This window comes from Diplotaxodon limnothrissa, linkage group LG2 (assembly GCF_057381915.1).
Source record: "Diplotaxodon limnothrissa isolate DT_005_m linkage group LG2, D_limnothrissa_male_GT1.1, whole genome shotgun sequence".
NCBI lineage: Eukaryota > Metazoa > Chordata > Actinopteri > Cichliformes > Cichlidae > Diplotaxodon > Diplotaxodon limnothrissa.
In genome coordinates, this window is record NC_140597.1 from 9,207,201 (window position 1) to 9,222,664 (window position 15,464).

The 15,464-nt window shown below is 41.3% G+C and overlaps 1 protein-coding gene across 1 annotated transcript in view; it reads left to right on the forward strand.

The window, feature by feature from the left end:
* Nucleotides 1–15,464, forward strand: part of pcgf3 (polycomb group ring finger 3) — a 79,321-nt gene that overhangs the window by 48,280 nt on the left and 15,577 nt on the right. Inside the window, exons 4-7 of the mRNA XM_085360343.1 lie at nucleotides 2,518–2,614; nucleotides 5,902–5,957; nucleotides 6,246–6,353; nucleotides 13,758–13,846. Coding sequence (XP_085216469.1) covers nucleotides 2,518–2,614; nucleotides 5,902–5,957; nucleotides 6,246–6,353; nucleotides 13,758–13,846 — 350 coding nt within the window. The remainder of the gene's footprint in view (nucleotides 1–2,517; nucleotides 2,615–5,901; nucleotides 5,958–6,245; nucleotides 6,354–13,757; nucleotides 13,847–15,464) is intronic.

A 15,464-nucleotide genomic window follows, 5' to 3' on the forward strand; every position in this document is an offset into this window, starting at 1 on the left:
CAAAGCTGAAAGAGAATGAAACAGTGCAGACTTCATATTTTCAGCAAATGAGATGGTTGAGTTTGAATAACTAGGCACCCGATGGGGTATTTTGTTTTATTTTTATTTTTTTAAAATAAAGTTCTCAGTAGGTTTTAAACCTCTTGAGGGCGTCTGGCTTCACCTCCTCCAACATGTCACCAAACACTTCCTGAATACTGAGTGAGGCCTGGTTTATCCTGCAGTCTCACTTTTAAATCAAGTCATCACGTGCTGAATGGCTGCACATTGTTTAGCATTTTATTGCTTTTTTCCCCCTCAACCTTGAACTTGACATTTCGTAATCCCCGCAGGGGTCTCCGAGTTGTCGAGGCCTTGGCCTGTCCCCCCCACAACCTTAAGTGCCCTCTAATGCTCACATGAGAGTCTTTAGATTGCCTAGCTAACCACACCAAGCTGCTCGTGTTGGCAGATTGAGATGGCTGTTTTTGTGAAATCACAATTTTCTGATGCAGGATAATAAAAAGTGTCCAAGCATTCTGAGCTGGGGGGCGCTCTCACCCCCTGTGGAGCAGCTTAATTGAACTTGACACATTTATTTCAGGAACAACACACTCAGCATTTGGGGAGATTAAAAAATGATTTGATAAATTGGACACTGATTAGAGCAGAACAGTGAAAATAAACATAACCCTGTATCAGACATGTGCTGGAATATATGTTAAGATAACCACAGACATTTTAGTACCTCTCTTGCCCACCACAGGGAGCTCTTCACTCACAGATGGAAGCCCCTCTGCCCACTTAAGGCGTCTGAGTCCAGACGTGACGCTTTGACTCTCCCTCTCACTTGGAGAAAGGCTCCACCATTGGAGAGTGGAGACAAAGAGATTCACATCACGTCACCACTGCAGCTGTTCTGACAGATCGAGCTCTATTGTCACAGAAACGGGAGGGGAAAAAAAAGTGTGGCTGAGATGGGTAAAGTGGTGAACCACGTGCTGCAAATTACAGTGCTGGGTTGTACACAACATGTGCTGTACACATGAAGGGATCCATAGGTGAGGGGTCATTTTCTTTAAGCACAGGCATTGTTGGCAGTATGAGATTCATTAGACGCAGTTTGTGATCCAGTATGTCTTTTTTTTTTTTTTTTTTTTTTAAATTAGTGCATCCTTGGATTACTTGATTATCTCACTGTCTCGTGTATTAAATGGTAAGTGGCCTGTATTTATTTACAGCTATACACACAGTCGGTGATGTTTGCTTTTTTTGGAGCTAAGACTCTTTCACATGCACTTGTGATTAGTGAGATGACCCGCTGTGCCACCTGAGCCACCTTTTACTCAAATCAACCGTTTTAATGAGCAGAAATATTTCAATGTTTCCTTGGGTGATGCTTTTATTTACAACCATTTAATAAGAACTCAATGTGAATGAGCCGGGTCAGGAAATAAGGGCGCAGCCTGTCTGGCTGGGAAAAGGAGACGAGATTATTAATGGAAACATTTGCAGGTTGTTGTTTGAGCGAATGCTCTTATCGTTCAACAGTGAGTGCAGCTAGGGAATCGGCTTCTATAATGACTTTAAAGTTGTAAGTTGTTGTTATTATTTTTTAAATTGAGAAGATCCATAAAAATCCGTAAGATTTGAGATTTTACAGTGGGGAAAAATAAATGTATGCTATATTTGAGATTAAAGAGAGAGGCTGTCTTTAGCAGAGAGCACTGATGCTTATCATTTCTAAACTACATCATCTTGTCACCGAACGCCTGCTTACATAAGCTGATGTCACTTTGACCATTAAATATCAGCTGGAGATGGTAAAATTCACCTTAGTTAAGTTTGCCAGCTTGCCCCTGAACTTTGCAGACAGACTGACTTTAACCACCTTCAAAAAATAAAACTAAAGCTGTTAGCAATCAGTACTACCTTTGAAATCTTGCTATATTGTGTTTAAGAGTTCTCAACTGGAGTTGAACTGGGGTCAGGCTGGTGAACCAGTACAGTGTAACCATTAAGGACACATTCTCCTTTATTTGCTTTATTCTCCTTTATGGCCTGGAAAAGCAAAGCCTGTTGAAGAAATGGGGATCGGACTAAAAAGACATTAAAAAGTTTAAGAATACTAACACACATCCAAAAACACCCGTTGGTAAAAACTCTGCCTCCTGGTGGTGAGAGTTTTAGTTGCATTTTAAAGAATCCAACTGATGCGGGGTGTAATGGTTGACCAAAAGATCAAATTGGCCAAGTGTGTTTGAACTTTAAGGTCATTCGTAGATTTACATGAAGAAAGAAAGAAAATAAAGCTACACAGCAAGTACAACAGCGCTGCACAGAGATCAACGAATGCAAACTCGAGTGTTAAAAAGCCGAGGAAAACGGTTTGCTTTTCATGTATTAAGCAGGGAAATCTAAAAATGTGTGGCAGATTCTTTTCTCTACAAATAAAGACCTTGAATGAAAGATGCTCTGTGTGCGTGTGTGTGTGCCCACGATGAAGAGTAACCGTACATTTCTGCTGTGCGTCTCCAGTCTGCAGAAGCTGCCTTGTGAAGTATCTGGAGGAAAACAACACGTGCCCCACGTGTAGGATTGTTATTCATCAGAGCCATCCACTGCAGTATATCGGGTGAGTGAGGAACCACCGCAAAGTGCACACACACAAACGCACACACACACTCACTCATTCACACTTTGAGTGCCATCAGCTGTGCTCTGCCAGTAAACAAACTGCCGAGGACCAAAGAGCCGGCGGTCCTTTTCCATTTGATTTCTGCTCTTCTGCAGGAAACAAAAAGCCTCTCGGGGTGGTCCGGCTGCTTTCTTTTGTAGATTTGCACCTCGCACAAAAACACTTAAAGCCCACACCCATTCACAGCTCTGTTTTCTGCACAAGAGTCTAGAAAATACATGCTCATTGTACAGTTAGTACAATCAATGTATTATTAAACTTTGACCATTTAAACATGGAGGGCTGAGCGTGAGCAGCTTCTCACATTAATCACACAAGTCGGTGTGATTTCATTGATTAGGTTTGCCTGTAATCTGTGGCTGGAACGATAACAGCTCTCCCCGTCTGCCTTACACGATAACATCGGTGCAGAAGGTTGTTACTGTTAGTGATGCAATTATTACTATGATTTTTACAATAATTTATTTATTTTTGCCTGCATTGCTCACCTGAAATGTTATCAGACCAGGAAGGACGGCGGTTACATTTTTATTTCCCATGTTTTTCTCCTTTTTTGGATGTGCAGTAATACTTTCGAACACCCGTTAAAAAAAAAAACCCAACTTTGGGATCTGTGGAGTTTCCCTCTACTCTTATTAAAGACTAGTAAAATACACGAGCTAAATTATATTTTTCTCTTTAACCAAAGCAAAGAGATCCCTTTATCCACATTGCACATTTAAAATGTAAAAAAACAGCTGTAGCCCACTGAGATCCAAAGATGCTCATTGTCTTATTTTTATGTTTTATTTGCTTATGCTCAAAACTCTTCAAAAGAACAAACATGTCTGTGTGCATTATAAAGCGCGGCTCAGTTGCTATAAAGTAGATATACAGTAGATGATCCTGCAGCTATGATCATAAACCGCTGCTGGGATTTTGCATCAAAGTGGCATCGCAGCTCGGCGTTCCCCACTGTTTCTTGATAACTAAATATGAAAAAGGAAAGTTGTACTTCAAGTCTGTTAATTGAGTAGCGATAAGTGCGTTGACTTTTGTAAATATCTTATTGCTTTTGGAAGCCGTCTCCGGCTGGTTAAATCCTGCTCTGCGAAGCATCGTGTGGTGTCTGCCCCTCTGAGCGCTCACGCATTAACGTCTGATAAATGTGGCACACAAACCTAATGTGCACCAGCAATTTAGTCATTACTGTGTAAACTGCGCTTTCTGCAGACTCATTGTTTTGCAGGAAATGCTCCATTTCAAACGCATTAGCTCTCTGCGCAGCTGTTTGGGTTTTTTTTCTTCCTCCCTTCATTGTTTGCAGGAAATTGGAGCTGATGGAAAACATCACAAGTGATTTGAAGGCAAAACGCCCAGCAGATGACAAGCAAAACCCCATCTGCTCATTGGGAAGATTGATCAAAGTTGATGTTTGAGATTTAGGCTTAAAAATCACAGTCAGATGTCTCTTCAGAGAATCAGCTGGGCAGAACAAATCCTGCCGCTCCGCCCGCCAAATGTGGCTTTCTTTGATTGTTTTAATCCATTTTGTTTTCACATACTTTAAATTGTTGCGGTTACATGCGTGCAAACAGCTTGGGAATCAATAGCTCTGGGAAGGAAATGTGCACATATTGTTGCCACTTGGTCTCATTTAGTTACTTCAAAACATGGTGTTGATTCATGCCACTACTTTTTTTTTTAAATGATATATTTGTTACATTTACATTTTGGTTTCTATGTGTGTTAACATTTAGAGACAGTTCAGGGCTGCTGGATCATTTTATTTAGAGTTAATGTGCACGTCACTAATGTTTTCATAGGCTTTTAAAACCGAGTCCATAGAAGGAGGAGAACAATGCCTGTAACTCAGTGTCCATGTGGAGTTGGCCACTGGTAGCCAAGGCTTATCTCTTCTTCAGGAAGGAGCTCATGTGATAAGGACATGGTGGCATGGGGGAGGGAAAGACATGCAGTGGCTCATAAGACCCAATCAGAGCAGCAGATGTGGGTGTGTGAGACTGCAGTCGTTTTAGTTGGCACAATCACATTTTAATTGTTGGGTTCTTTATGCTCTTATTTGCTTCTTTATCAGTGATAACTCAGGTGATTTGCACAGGGCTGGATGATGAACACACTCATTGTCCTTTTTTTTTTTTTTTTTTTTTTTAATGGGATATTTATTTGACCTTTTAAAGTCTCATGATTCAGAAACTTCCAGGCGGGATCAGGAAATAAAAACACAGAAACACACAAAGTATTTGTGATTTTTGTCTACATTTCTCACAACGTGGACATTTTTAACGCCAGTAACAGATCTCAGGGCTATAATCAGTTTTGTCCAGCAGGGGTCAGTGTTTCCCTGCTTTTTTGCAGGGGATCAATCCTCAGCATTAGGTGGCTAATTTCGGTCCCTGATATAACTCCTCCTCAGTGGACAGCAGGGGAGACAAACATGTCACATTTTTATTTATTCATTTTTCTCCTCCATAACCTTGCAACAAACAGCACACTTTGTCTGTTAGCTGGCTGTCAGCACTGGGTGTCAAAACACACCATCACACAACGCGTACCCACTGTGCACCATGTCACCAGCACGGGGGAAGCGGCCATTTAACCATTTAACACTCTGACAGAGCGCATGCTGAACATCAGCCTTTGAGGGTGTCAGTTGGGGCTTTGTGAGATTATTTTCTTGCACGTCACCTTGAGATTTTCAGTCATTTAACAGGATAGTGTTTTACAGTGCAGGGTGGCAAGAACTTATAGTTTTACCTCGGGGCATTTGCAGCATGTCATAACAGGATGCGCAAAATCTACAGGTTCTCAATAGTTCAACCAAATGTTATTCCACCCTCTCAGACTGCTGCGTGCAGAGGCTGGACTGATTATGCAGCATTACATACAAGAAAAGGAAAAAAATCAAGGGGAATTTTGATAAGAAAAGAAACAGCAGAATATTGTTTCCCACGTTCTCTCCTATCATGTTGATGATCTCATGACTTCAGACTGAGTTTTTTTGGGGTTTTTTTGTGGATTCCAGTCCAGACTTGAAGGTAGGGATCCACTGCTGTGAGTTACAAAAACATGCAAATGTGTTATGAAATTGTACAAGTGCATCTTTACCTTGTTCGCTGTGAGTTTTTGAATCTCTGGGTTTGAAACTCAGTTGCTTTTCCCTTTTTATAATGTTAATTTTCACTGCGTGTTAAAGTAACTAATTATTTTCTTGTCCCTTATAGCCATGACAGAACAATGCAAGACATTGTCTATAAGTTGGTACCGGGACTACAAGAGGGTAAGTATTGTGTATTTATTTCCTGGGATGCAACCTACAAGAGATCCTTCCTTAAAACGTAACTTTTTAGCTTTCCCTTGCATGCATGCTTTGATAAACTGACTGAAAAATGCATCATTTTAATATTGTTTTTCCTCGCTGTTGTACGTGAACCTCAGAACTCCTAAGGAACAAGCTCCCTGTAGTGCACACATGCTTCTCTAAATGTTAAAAAGATGACAGCATCAGCCTTGGCAAAAAGGACTTCTGTTTTTAACTCTTTTTTTTCTTCCTTTGGCTCTTGTGCAGCGGAGATAAAGAAACAAAGGGAATTCTATCAGAAGTTGGGGATGGAGGTGCCCGGAGACATTAAAGGAGAACTTTGCAACATGAAGACTCATCTAGATCAACGCAACGGTACGTTAGCCTCGCAGACTCGCGCTGTTTTCAGAACCACAGAAAATCTTTCTTATTGCTTCATCTAGTTTGGAGCTGGCTCTGCATTTAAACCAACACTTAACATGCACCTGTGACGGGTCTCTTATTTGTTTGACGTGAAGGATTTGACCTTTAGTCAACACAGCCTTAACGGTGGCACATAACAGTCTCAGTGAATGCAGCATACGAGAGGATGTTGTTTGGCTTTGTCACGTGATGCTGCTGTGAGTTGAAGGTCCTCCAAATAGCACCAGGGCTCAACCTGGCTGAAAAAAGTACTGCAGGCATGAAAACAAATATTTCCTGCAGCCTCTTTGAAAAATGGTGTAAATAATGTTGTATTGATTGTCCGGGCGGATTTTACCTGTTGGCAACCTAAACAATCTAAGACACATGCACAATATGCATTCACATATTATACTTAAATTATGCATGGTAACGTGCAGATATTGTATTTACATACTTGCACTCAGTATGTTAGTAGAATTCAATTTTCAATTCAAGTCAGTTATGTTTTTTTCATATCTTCTCATACCATCTCAAAACTATTTATATTGTTAGACAAATATCCTACAGTAATGCAGAGAAAACCCCAACAATTAGACGAACCCCTATTAGCACGAACTCAGCAACAGTAGGAAGGAAAAACTGAATTTTAACAGGAAGAAACCTCTGCAAGAATCAGGCTCAGGGAGGGGCAAACATCTGCTGTAGACCGGTTAGAAGTGACTGGATGGAGACGGGACAAAAGACGAGCTGTGATGGATGTAGATGGGTTTGTTTGTTTGTTCCCAAGTCTTTAAGAGTGTGGCATTTTGATTGTTTTGCTTTTTTTAAATGAATGTGACAAGTGAAGGGTAGAAACCTTACTGAGAAACCTGCCGGTCACAGATCCCTAAAGAACAGCCTGCTTATCATGTTTCATTCTAAACTATTCTATGCTAACGTCATGTTGTTATAAATGAGACTTCACCTCTGCAGTGTGGATGTCGTGCTGATAATGTGTAAAGAATGAAGTCTCTGGCCAGTAATGAGAAACATTAGAAGCACAACCAAGAGTAAGAGCAGAAGCCATTAAACAGTACAGATAAAGACAATTTAGCCAATCATAACGAGCCTCTGGCCTGCTCTTTGTGCACAATGGCTTTTCCAAACCTGCTCGCTTCCAAGGGTTGGTGTAGATGTGTACCCAGAGGGCTGTCATGCTGGCAGGCCTAATCGCTAGCTTAATCCCCCTCTCTGATTTTGGTAATTAAGGTTCAAATGGAAGTGGAACTGCTCTCTGGATTCTCGAGCTTTGTCGCTGGAAGTCAGGTTTAGCTATAGAATATACACACACACACCTCTAAATGTTCATACCCAAACACATTTTAAGGACCATTTGCACAGACGCCAACAGAAAAAGAAACAAAGCAACTCCTGGGCTCCATTTCACCATTGAACAAACAAATGTGTCTCTAGCTTTGAGCAGTGATAAAAATAATCTTGACTTGAGGAAACTATAGAAAACCAAATGCATGTTATGGAAATAGAAATTCACTCTCTTTCGTGCGTTTCTGAAGATTTTAAAGCTACCAGCCTTTTAAGGAATTGAAAGCTTCCTTTTAACTCCAGTGAATTTCAGATAATTGGTTTACCGTCTGGTCTCCCTCAAAGCTCGTCTCTATATACAATCACTGAAAACACAACAAAGAAAATGTCACACTGCACAACAAAATTTCTCTTTTCATTTCATCCATCTGGTTCAACAATGTAAGAAAAAGATCTTAGACTATTGAGCTGTTATAACTTTATAGTATTTAATCCATTCGTGCATGTGTGTTGAGCCAAATGGAAGTCTGAATAGAAAAGGGCATCGTGCATAACATCCATGTGTCAGGTAGCCGGCTAATGGCACACCATCTTGTGTGCAGTTCTCCGTAATGCATCCACGGTGAGTGGTCTTTTCAAATAGCCACTCTTGAAAAGACTCACCATGGTTGTACAACACCATTAGTGTTAGATAGTTTTGCAAGTGCCACAAATTGAGCTAAAAATACAGCCACAGTTCCCCAGTCATGGTTTAGATTGCATAAAAAAGTTTCGACAACGCCAGCAAATGTTTGAGAGAGACAAGAAAGCCGAGGAGTGTCACAATATTACACATAGGTTAGATTGATCACAAAGTGGTGCTTAAGGGGTGGTTTAGCAGCAAAAATCCTACTAGGCTGAGTATGTAATATTACCATCATCTGTCTATACATACAAGCTAATGCAGTATGAGGCACTGTAAATAAAAACGCACATTGCTCAGAAGCGATAAAGTGCATCCTGGGTATGTGTTAGTCATCTGGTTGTGGTTGACTTGTTTTACAGGTTGTAAATTATCTGCATCCATCTTTAATCTGGACTCAGCGATTTGACATTGCATCCAGATTCTTTGAAGACCTGTCAGGACTTTCATTAAAGTTACAGAGATTCTGTTTGCATTGACTTGAATACATGTGGTATAAAAGCTTTAAAGTAGTAGGCAGTGATTTTATGTAGGCAGGCGGTGTTCGGTTGCAGCGATGGCTCATCTGAGTCATGCCCCACGTCCCACTCCAGGACACGGGGGTCAATGCCAACAATTCTTCGCCCCAACTGGAAAAATAATAATAATGAGGTTTTCTGGTTTTAAACTACTCAACAAAAAACTACTTTGTACTCTATTTTAAAATAGACAATACAAATCTAGTTTTAAATTGTGCAGCTGCTGGCCTCTAGAAGCTCTACTGTATTTCTATTTTCTTCTGTTTTGTAGCTCTTAAAGCTGGGTAGATTTCCCAAAACGGTGAAAAATATTAAGTCATAGTCAGAATTTGTTTATCCAGCATCACCGCGAGCAGGCTGGTTTGTTTACTTGAAATCTTTCTCTCCCACCTGAGAAAATGGACGCTCCTCATTAGGTTCCTATCTAAGAATAGCAAACCAAAGTTAACAGATGGTATCGCAGAGATCACACTGCACTAACAACAGGTGACAGTGGGCGCTCTGTAAATGTTTCTCCTGCCAGAGCTGAGCAGTTTTACACTTAATTAAAGGCTCATTTACCCAGAATCTCAAAATTAGGAACTTTTTTTTAGGTCCTTCTAATCAGCTGAATAAAGTTAACCTCTTCCGCTTTATAGAAGACGGATCGACACTTTCTAATCCATGAGCACAGAAGTCACAACCAGAGGTTGTAATATTTGGAAGAAAGAGTGTGTTTTCAGGAAATAAATGACGCAATGTCTGTTAATTAAACAGAGCACATGTAGTACAGACCTGCATGTGGATCTGAATCAGGGACATTGTGAGTCATGTTGGGACCTTAATCCAAATGCTCCCTCAGTGCATTAATACCCTAAAGAGATGAACAATTACAGAACAAAAATCACATTTTATTGATTACAGGGGACCAGTGGCAGTTCATAATTTGCCCATTTTCTTCCTTAAGTGTTGGCTCTAAGTATGACATATTTGCAGCTTGTTCCTTGACAGTGCATAATCCAGCTCTCTTATCAATATGTTCCAAACACTTTCCAAGGCGGCTTAACAGAGTACCTCCAAGCTCTGCATTCAGTCTCACAGTCTCTCACAGAAACTGCAATATAGAGTTATCTGTCAGTAATATGCTGATTGATTGGAATATACTAAACATGCAAAGCAATATTAGAGATGTTTCTGTGGACTTTCTTGTGTGTGTTTTATTCCCAACTGAAGGTTTACTTACATTAAGACAAACGTGGCATGTGCAACAGGCCCAATATTTTAACCACTGATAACACTGCCATTAAGCTATAATACTGCACGATTTAAGCCTTTGCACAGTAGATCTAAGCCGTGTTAGCTGTGCTTTTAAGTGCATAAGCTGAGTTTTTTCCAAACACTGTTAAAAATCTGGCCTCCTCTAGTATACAGCAAACTCATTTCTCTAAATGACCTTCTTTTCTGAGCACTTTACACAAGAAAATAGGGAGACATGGGGCGATGATGAGTCTGTCGAGTGCCCTTTTCTACTTCATGACAATATAAACGCCCACTCACTAACACACAGTTTACTGCATCTCACTGCCATTACACAGCAGAATCACTCGAAAACGTTGTAGTACATGCCTTTGGGATTCGACTGTTTATAAGAGTTCCCACAAATCATAAACCTGTCAGAGTAGATGATTTTTCTGAAACAAAAAGAAATTTTGGAAGAGACAGACTGCTCAGTCTTTCTAATCCCCAGACCCAAGCAATCAACCCATTACACGATGCCATCACCTCGAACAAAAGCCAGGACTTCATGTTTGAGTCACTCAGATGCTCAGGAGTTGTTTGAAGGTGAGGCACAACAATAAGAGCAAGACCCTGGTGATAAGCAATCAGTGAGGCACACTCTGGAGACAATCACCACAGAGACACCAGAGCAGCTCAATAATACTTGGTGGAATTGGTGACAGTTAGCCCAGACAGAAAATGGTCACAGAGGGGTGCTCCCAATAGCATCTACTGTCTGAGTAGGACTAAACTGTCCACACACACACACACACACACACGTTATTACATCCACTGAATCCAGGAAGAACAGACCGGATTTCTTTGTTTTTTAAAGGTTACAGAAAAGCAATACTTGCCCATGTGGCAATTTTGTCACTGCAATGCAATTTTGACTTTGATAACCAAGTTTCATATCTAAAAATTCAATACTACTACAATATCACAGCCAACAAGAAAATCCCTAGAGAAATATATAAACCTCAGCTGTCCCGGACAACTGTGGAGCATCTGTTTCACAGTGTGAGGTTTGAAATTATCGGGAAGTGTGTTAGATTTAGATATATATCTAAAAGTCTCTACAGTGAGACAGCATGTCATTTTTGAAAATCAAATACTTCGAATGAGACTTCATTTTTAGATGTACCTAAAGTCAAATGAACATCATAATTCTGCCTCACACCTGTAAATGTTTAACCTTTTAACATCCACCAGGTCACTGGCGATTCACTTAGGTTTAGGGTCAGGAGCGGGGTTCGGGTTTTGGACTCCACCGAGGCTGTCCTTTGTTAGCGCTTCTTTTCTTAATTTTCATGGACAGAATTTCTAAAGGAGTCAAAGGATGAATGGCGTCAGATTCCGAGATCTCAGGATCCTATCTCTGCTTTAGGCAGATGATATGGTTCCCTTGGCTTCGACAGGCAATGTTTGGTGACTACAAAAATAGGCTTCCTTCCAAAAATAGGGTGTCTAGACTGTCCATTAGAGAGCGGTGGAGAAGCGGAGTCATTTGGATGGGGGTCAGAGTAGAGCCATTACTCCTTCACACCATAAGGAACAGCTGAGGTGGTTTGGGCATCTTTCTACGATGCCTTCTGGTCTTGTCCTAGGGGAGGTGCTCTGAGCACTGGTGTAACCTTCCTGTATGTTTCTGGTTCGGCACACTGCTGTCTTCACTATTTGTCTTGACCACTTTAGTTTTCTGGGCTCGTGTGGATTCTCGCAACCACTGTGTGTGTTGGTGTTCAGGCTCTGGAGATTCAGGTGGCCCTGATGGGAGTTTGGGTGTTGTCACAGTGTGAACCATCACACCGTCTGTTGTTGTTTCTGCTTGTTTCTCTGTTCCTGCTTGAGTGTTTGGTTTTTGGGTTTCATTGCTGTGTATTTTGCACTCTTTGAAGGGAGGTGATTGTTGAGGGTGAGGGTGAGGGTGATGCACACATGTTCACAAGTAAAGGTTAGGTGTTCTAGGCAAGTCCTACCAGGAGGAGGGTCAAGGGCAAATCCAGGATGTGCTGGAGATATTATATCACCATTTCCTTGGTATTCCCTTAGATAAGTTGCGGGAAGTAACCCAGGGGAGGGACGTCTGGGCTTAAAACTGCTGCCCAGCAGCACATGATTGATGGATGTTAGAATAGCAAAGCTCTGACATCATGAGCGCAGTGGGCTGCTGGATTGATGACAATCCATGTGTTAATGCAGATGTGTTCAGAGTTATTTGTTTGTCTTAATAAATTTCAGTTAATATACTAGTGAATGGAGGTAGTTAACTTTAACAGAATGAAAATGGGTGCAGATCAGTGCATCACGCATACATTTTATGTTATCCAGATGTAAAAGCAAAATTGCCACACTGGAATAAGATGACAAACCTGCCGTTTACATGACTTGTGATGCAGACCTGTGTTTTCAGAAAAGCTGCAGAAATGGTGCATCATAGCATAAGCATCCCTTGAGTTTAGCGTGTATTCTTTCAAAGCAGTTCGCCAACATTATCTCAGGACAGACGTTGGCAATCAGTTCAGGATGTTGTCTGAAATTGCCCCTTGTCATGTGTAGAACACAGCAGGAGCCAGCCTGGGTCAAATGCATTCTCACCTTCAGAAATATGGTTTGCTTTAGGCGAGGGTGCTGTCTCCATAGAACACGGGGGAGGCAGGAAATGAGGCATTTACTTGCTCGCTGTGAACACTATGCGTTCAATCGGGCATCATGCAGAGTTTACACTAGGAAGCTGGCAGGTTGAAGACAACTTGATGTCCAATTTGGCTACATTTGAAATTTGCTGTAGCTTGTCTGGCTTATTTGGTTTTAGAAATTTGCAGTAATTGTTAGATCTCTTCCTGCCTACTTCTGGTAACGAACTGTATGTAAAGCAAGTGAAATTCGTATATTGATGCAGGTAACCTTGTTTTCTACTAGAATTAAGTTACAAAAAAAAAAATCTCACCTGTAGCGCGTGCGTGTGTGAACTCCAAATATAGTTGACCCAGGGTCTTCAGACTTCTCCCAGAGCCAGACCAAAAGCTCTGTGTGATGCATTATTAAACAGTACCTTACCTGCCTTGTAACACTCTGAACACATTATCCTTCAGCAGTGCAGCCTGTGAGAAATGCCTTTTTCTTCCTATTTTACCTTAATGTTCACTAGACTGTGCTGCTCTCTCTGAAAACCAGCATATCCGAGAAAAGGAACAAAGGGCAAACTCAGACAGGGTTAAGTTCAGAGCTGAAGTCACTCCTCATGCAGACCAGAATAAGCGAACGCTTTTTATTGATTAGAAGTTCACCTGTGCTAGAGACGTGCCTGCACAGATGATAAGTCATACAGAGGATGCTTTAACACCCTCAAAGATGTAGTTGGTTTATAAATGGGCTTCTGCAGGAGGTGTTTTCACGCTCCAACAGGCACAGTCTGTTTTAAATACTGCAGGGAGACAAACCTGCCTGTTTCCCTGACAAATCTGTTTTTAACACAGCCACAGTGGACATCAGTAACCCTCAAATCTCTTAACTTGCTAAACATAAAGAGAGAATCTGGATTGAGTCCTACAAACAGCATCTTTTTTTTTTTTTCTAACTCTTTGCTTGTTTGTTTGTTTGTCTTTTAAACAGGTGATGCCAAATCAGAAGACACGGCCAATAAGGAGGCAGGAGAGGAGAAACCAGAGGAGGACAACGACTATCACCGTAGTGACGAGCAGGTAAGCCTGACGGATGACAACATTTGCTCCTTGTTTCCTGCCTCCGGGGCCTTCTCAAGTGGCAGCCTCTCTTCTACTTTGTTGCATTTCAGAAAGGCACATCCCCCCCCTTGCTTTGAGATATCGGCCTCTGTTCTGGCACAATCTTAATCCTCGGACCTCGCTGTCAACTGTTTTTTAATTCCAGATACTTTTTGCTGAAGAGAAAGTCTTTGTGAAAACTGTTGACAGCAAAGTCTGAGGATAATTCAAGCCATCGGGGACATTATGGTGTCCACGGCACCGGGAAAAACAGAAAACCCAAACATAATCCTATCCTTTGCTTTATTAGTACAGAAACGGATCTAAGGAGATATCTGCTTTGTTAGATACCACAGCACTTGAGTTGTTTTCAGTCTAATTATGTTTTATATTTTGCACAAAAGTCCACAAGGCATGGAAGTATATATTTTTTTCCTTTGAGCAGATACTGGAAGTGAATCGGGTAAAATAATTATGGGTTACAAAGCATTGTGTCAGGAACAAAAGCACCAAGGAATAAAAATACTGTTTGTGATAATTGTTTGTACAATTGCCTTAAAAGCCTGAACATCAATTATTGCCTTTATAAAAGTGGCCCCCTTGTGGTTTACCAGGCTGTTTCACAATTACTGGGTTCTTTTGTCTTTCGGCTGTTTGATTTGCACGGAGCCACACAGACACCACAGACACACCACTGCTACCCACTGAACATATTTAAAATGAAAATGGGCCATGTTGAGGAGTACTTGTGGTGAGGGCTAGTTCTTTTAGGTTCAGCAGCTAACAAGATGGTGTATCGGTCAGGATACAGGAAGGAGGACAACAGGCTTCCACTTTGCTGGATTGTCACCGCCAGCTGTTTTATTGCCACCTAGATGCTCAGTGTTGCCAGCAGTCTGTAGTAACAAACAAGTTGCCATGAGTATATAAATATATACAGCAACAGCTTCACTAAGATACATATAAAGGATTAAATGAAATAAACCAACACATCCATCTGAATATACACATAACAGGACATATATAATTTGAACTACGCCAATCTTACATCTCTTGCTCCAAACACAGAAAAGGACACAATTAAACACAGTGAGAATGTCATACATAGCCGAAGCATCCACTCTAACTGTAAACAAAGGTCTTTGGCGCCATCGTGTGGCCGAATAAAATTACTACATAATGGCGGCGGCCGGCGGCACATGCTTCGAGTCACGAGATGAAAAAATGCGGTGCTACAATGCGGTAGAATGTAACTAAAGCCGCGGCCAACATCAGAATCGGAAAATGAACATATTTAAGGAAACTTACTTCCAGTCATGAACTTAACACTCGGAGCATCACGTGAAGGATGGCAACCAGGAACACAGCTTACGAGGTAACAGAACTAACACAGAAAAAATCTCCTCTTCTCAAGTAGCATCGCGATACCCCCAACTTCTGCCTACGTCATTTCCTACGACTCCACCCCACACAATATTGCAGAACATAGACATAAAATCCCAGAGCCTTTTATACAGCCGCCCCCAAATGTGGTTACACATTTGCTCCCCGAAAAAAGGCTCCCTAATCAGTTGAGGGAGGCGACTTGCTATTCTGC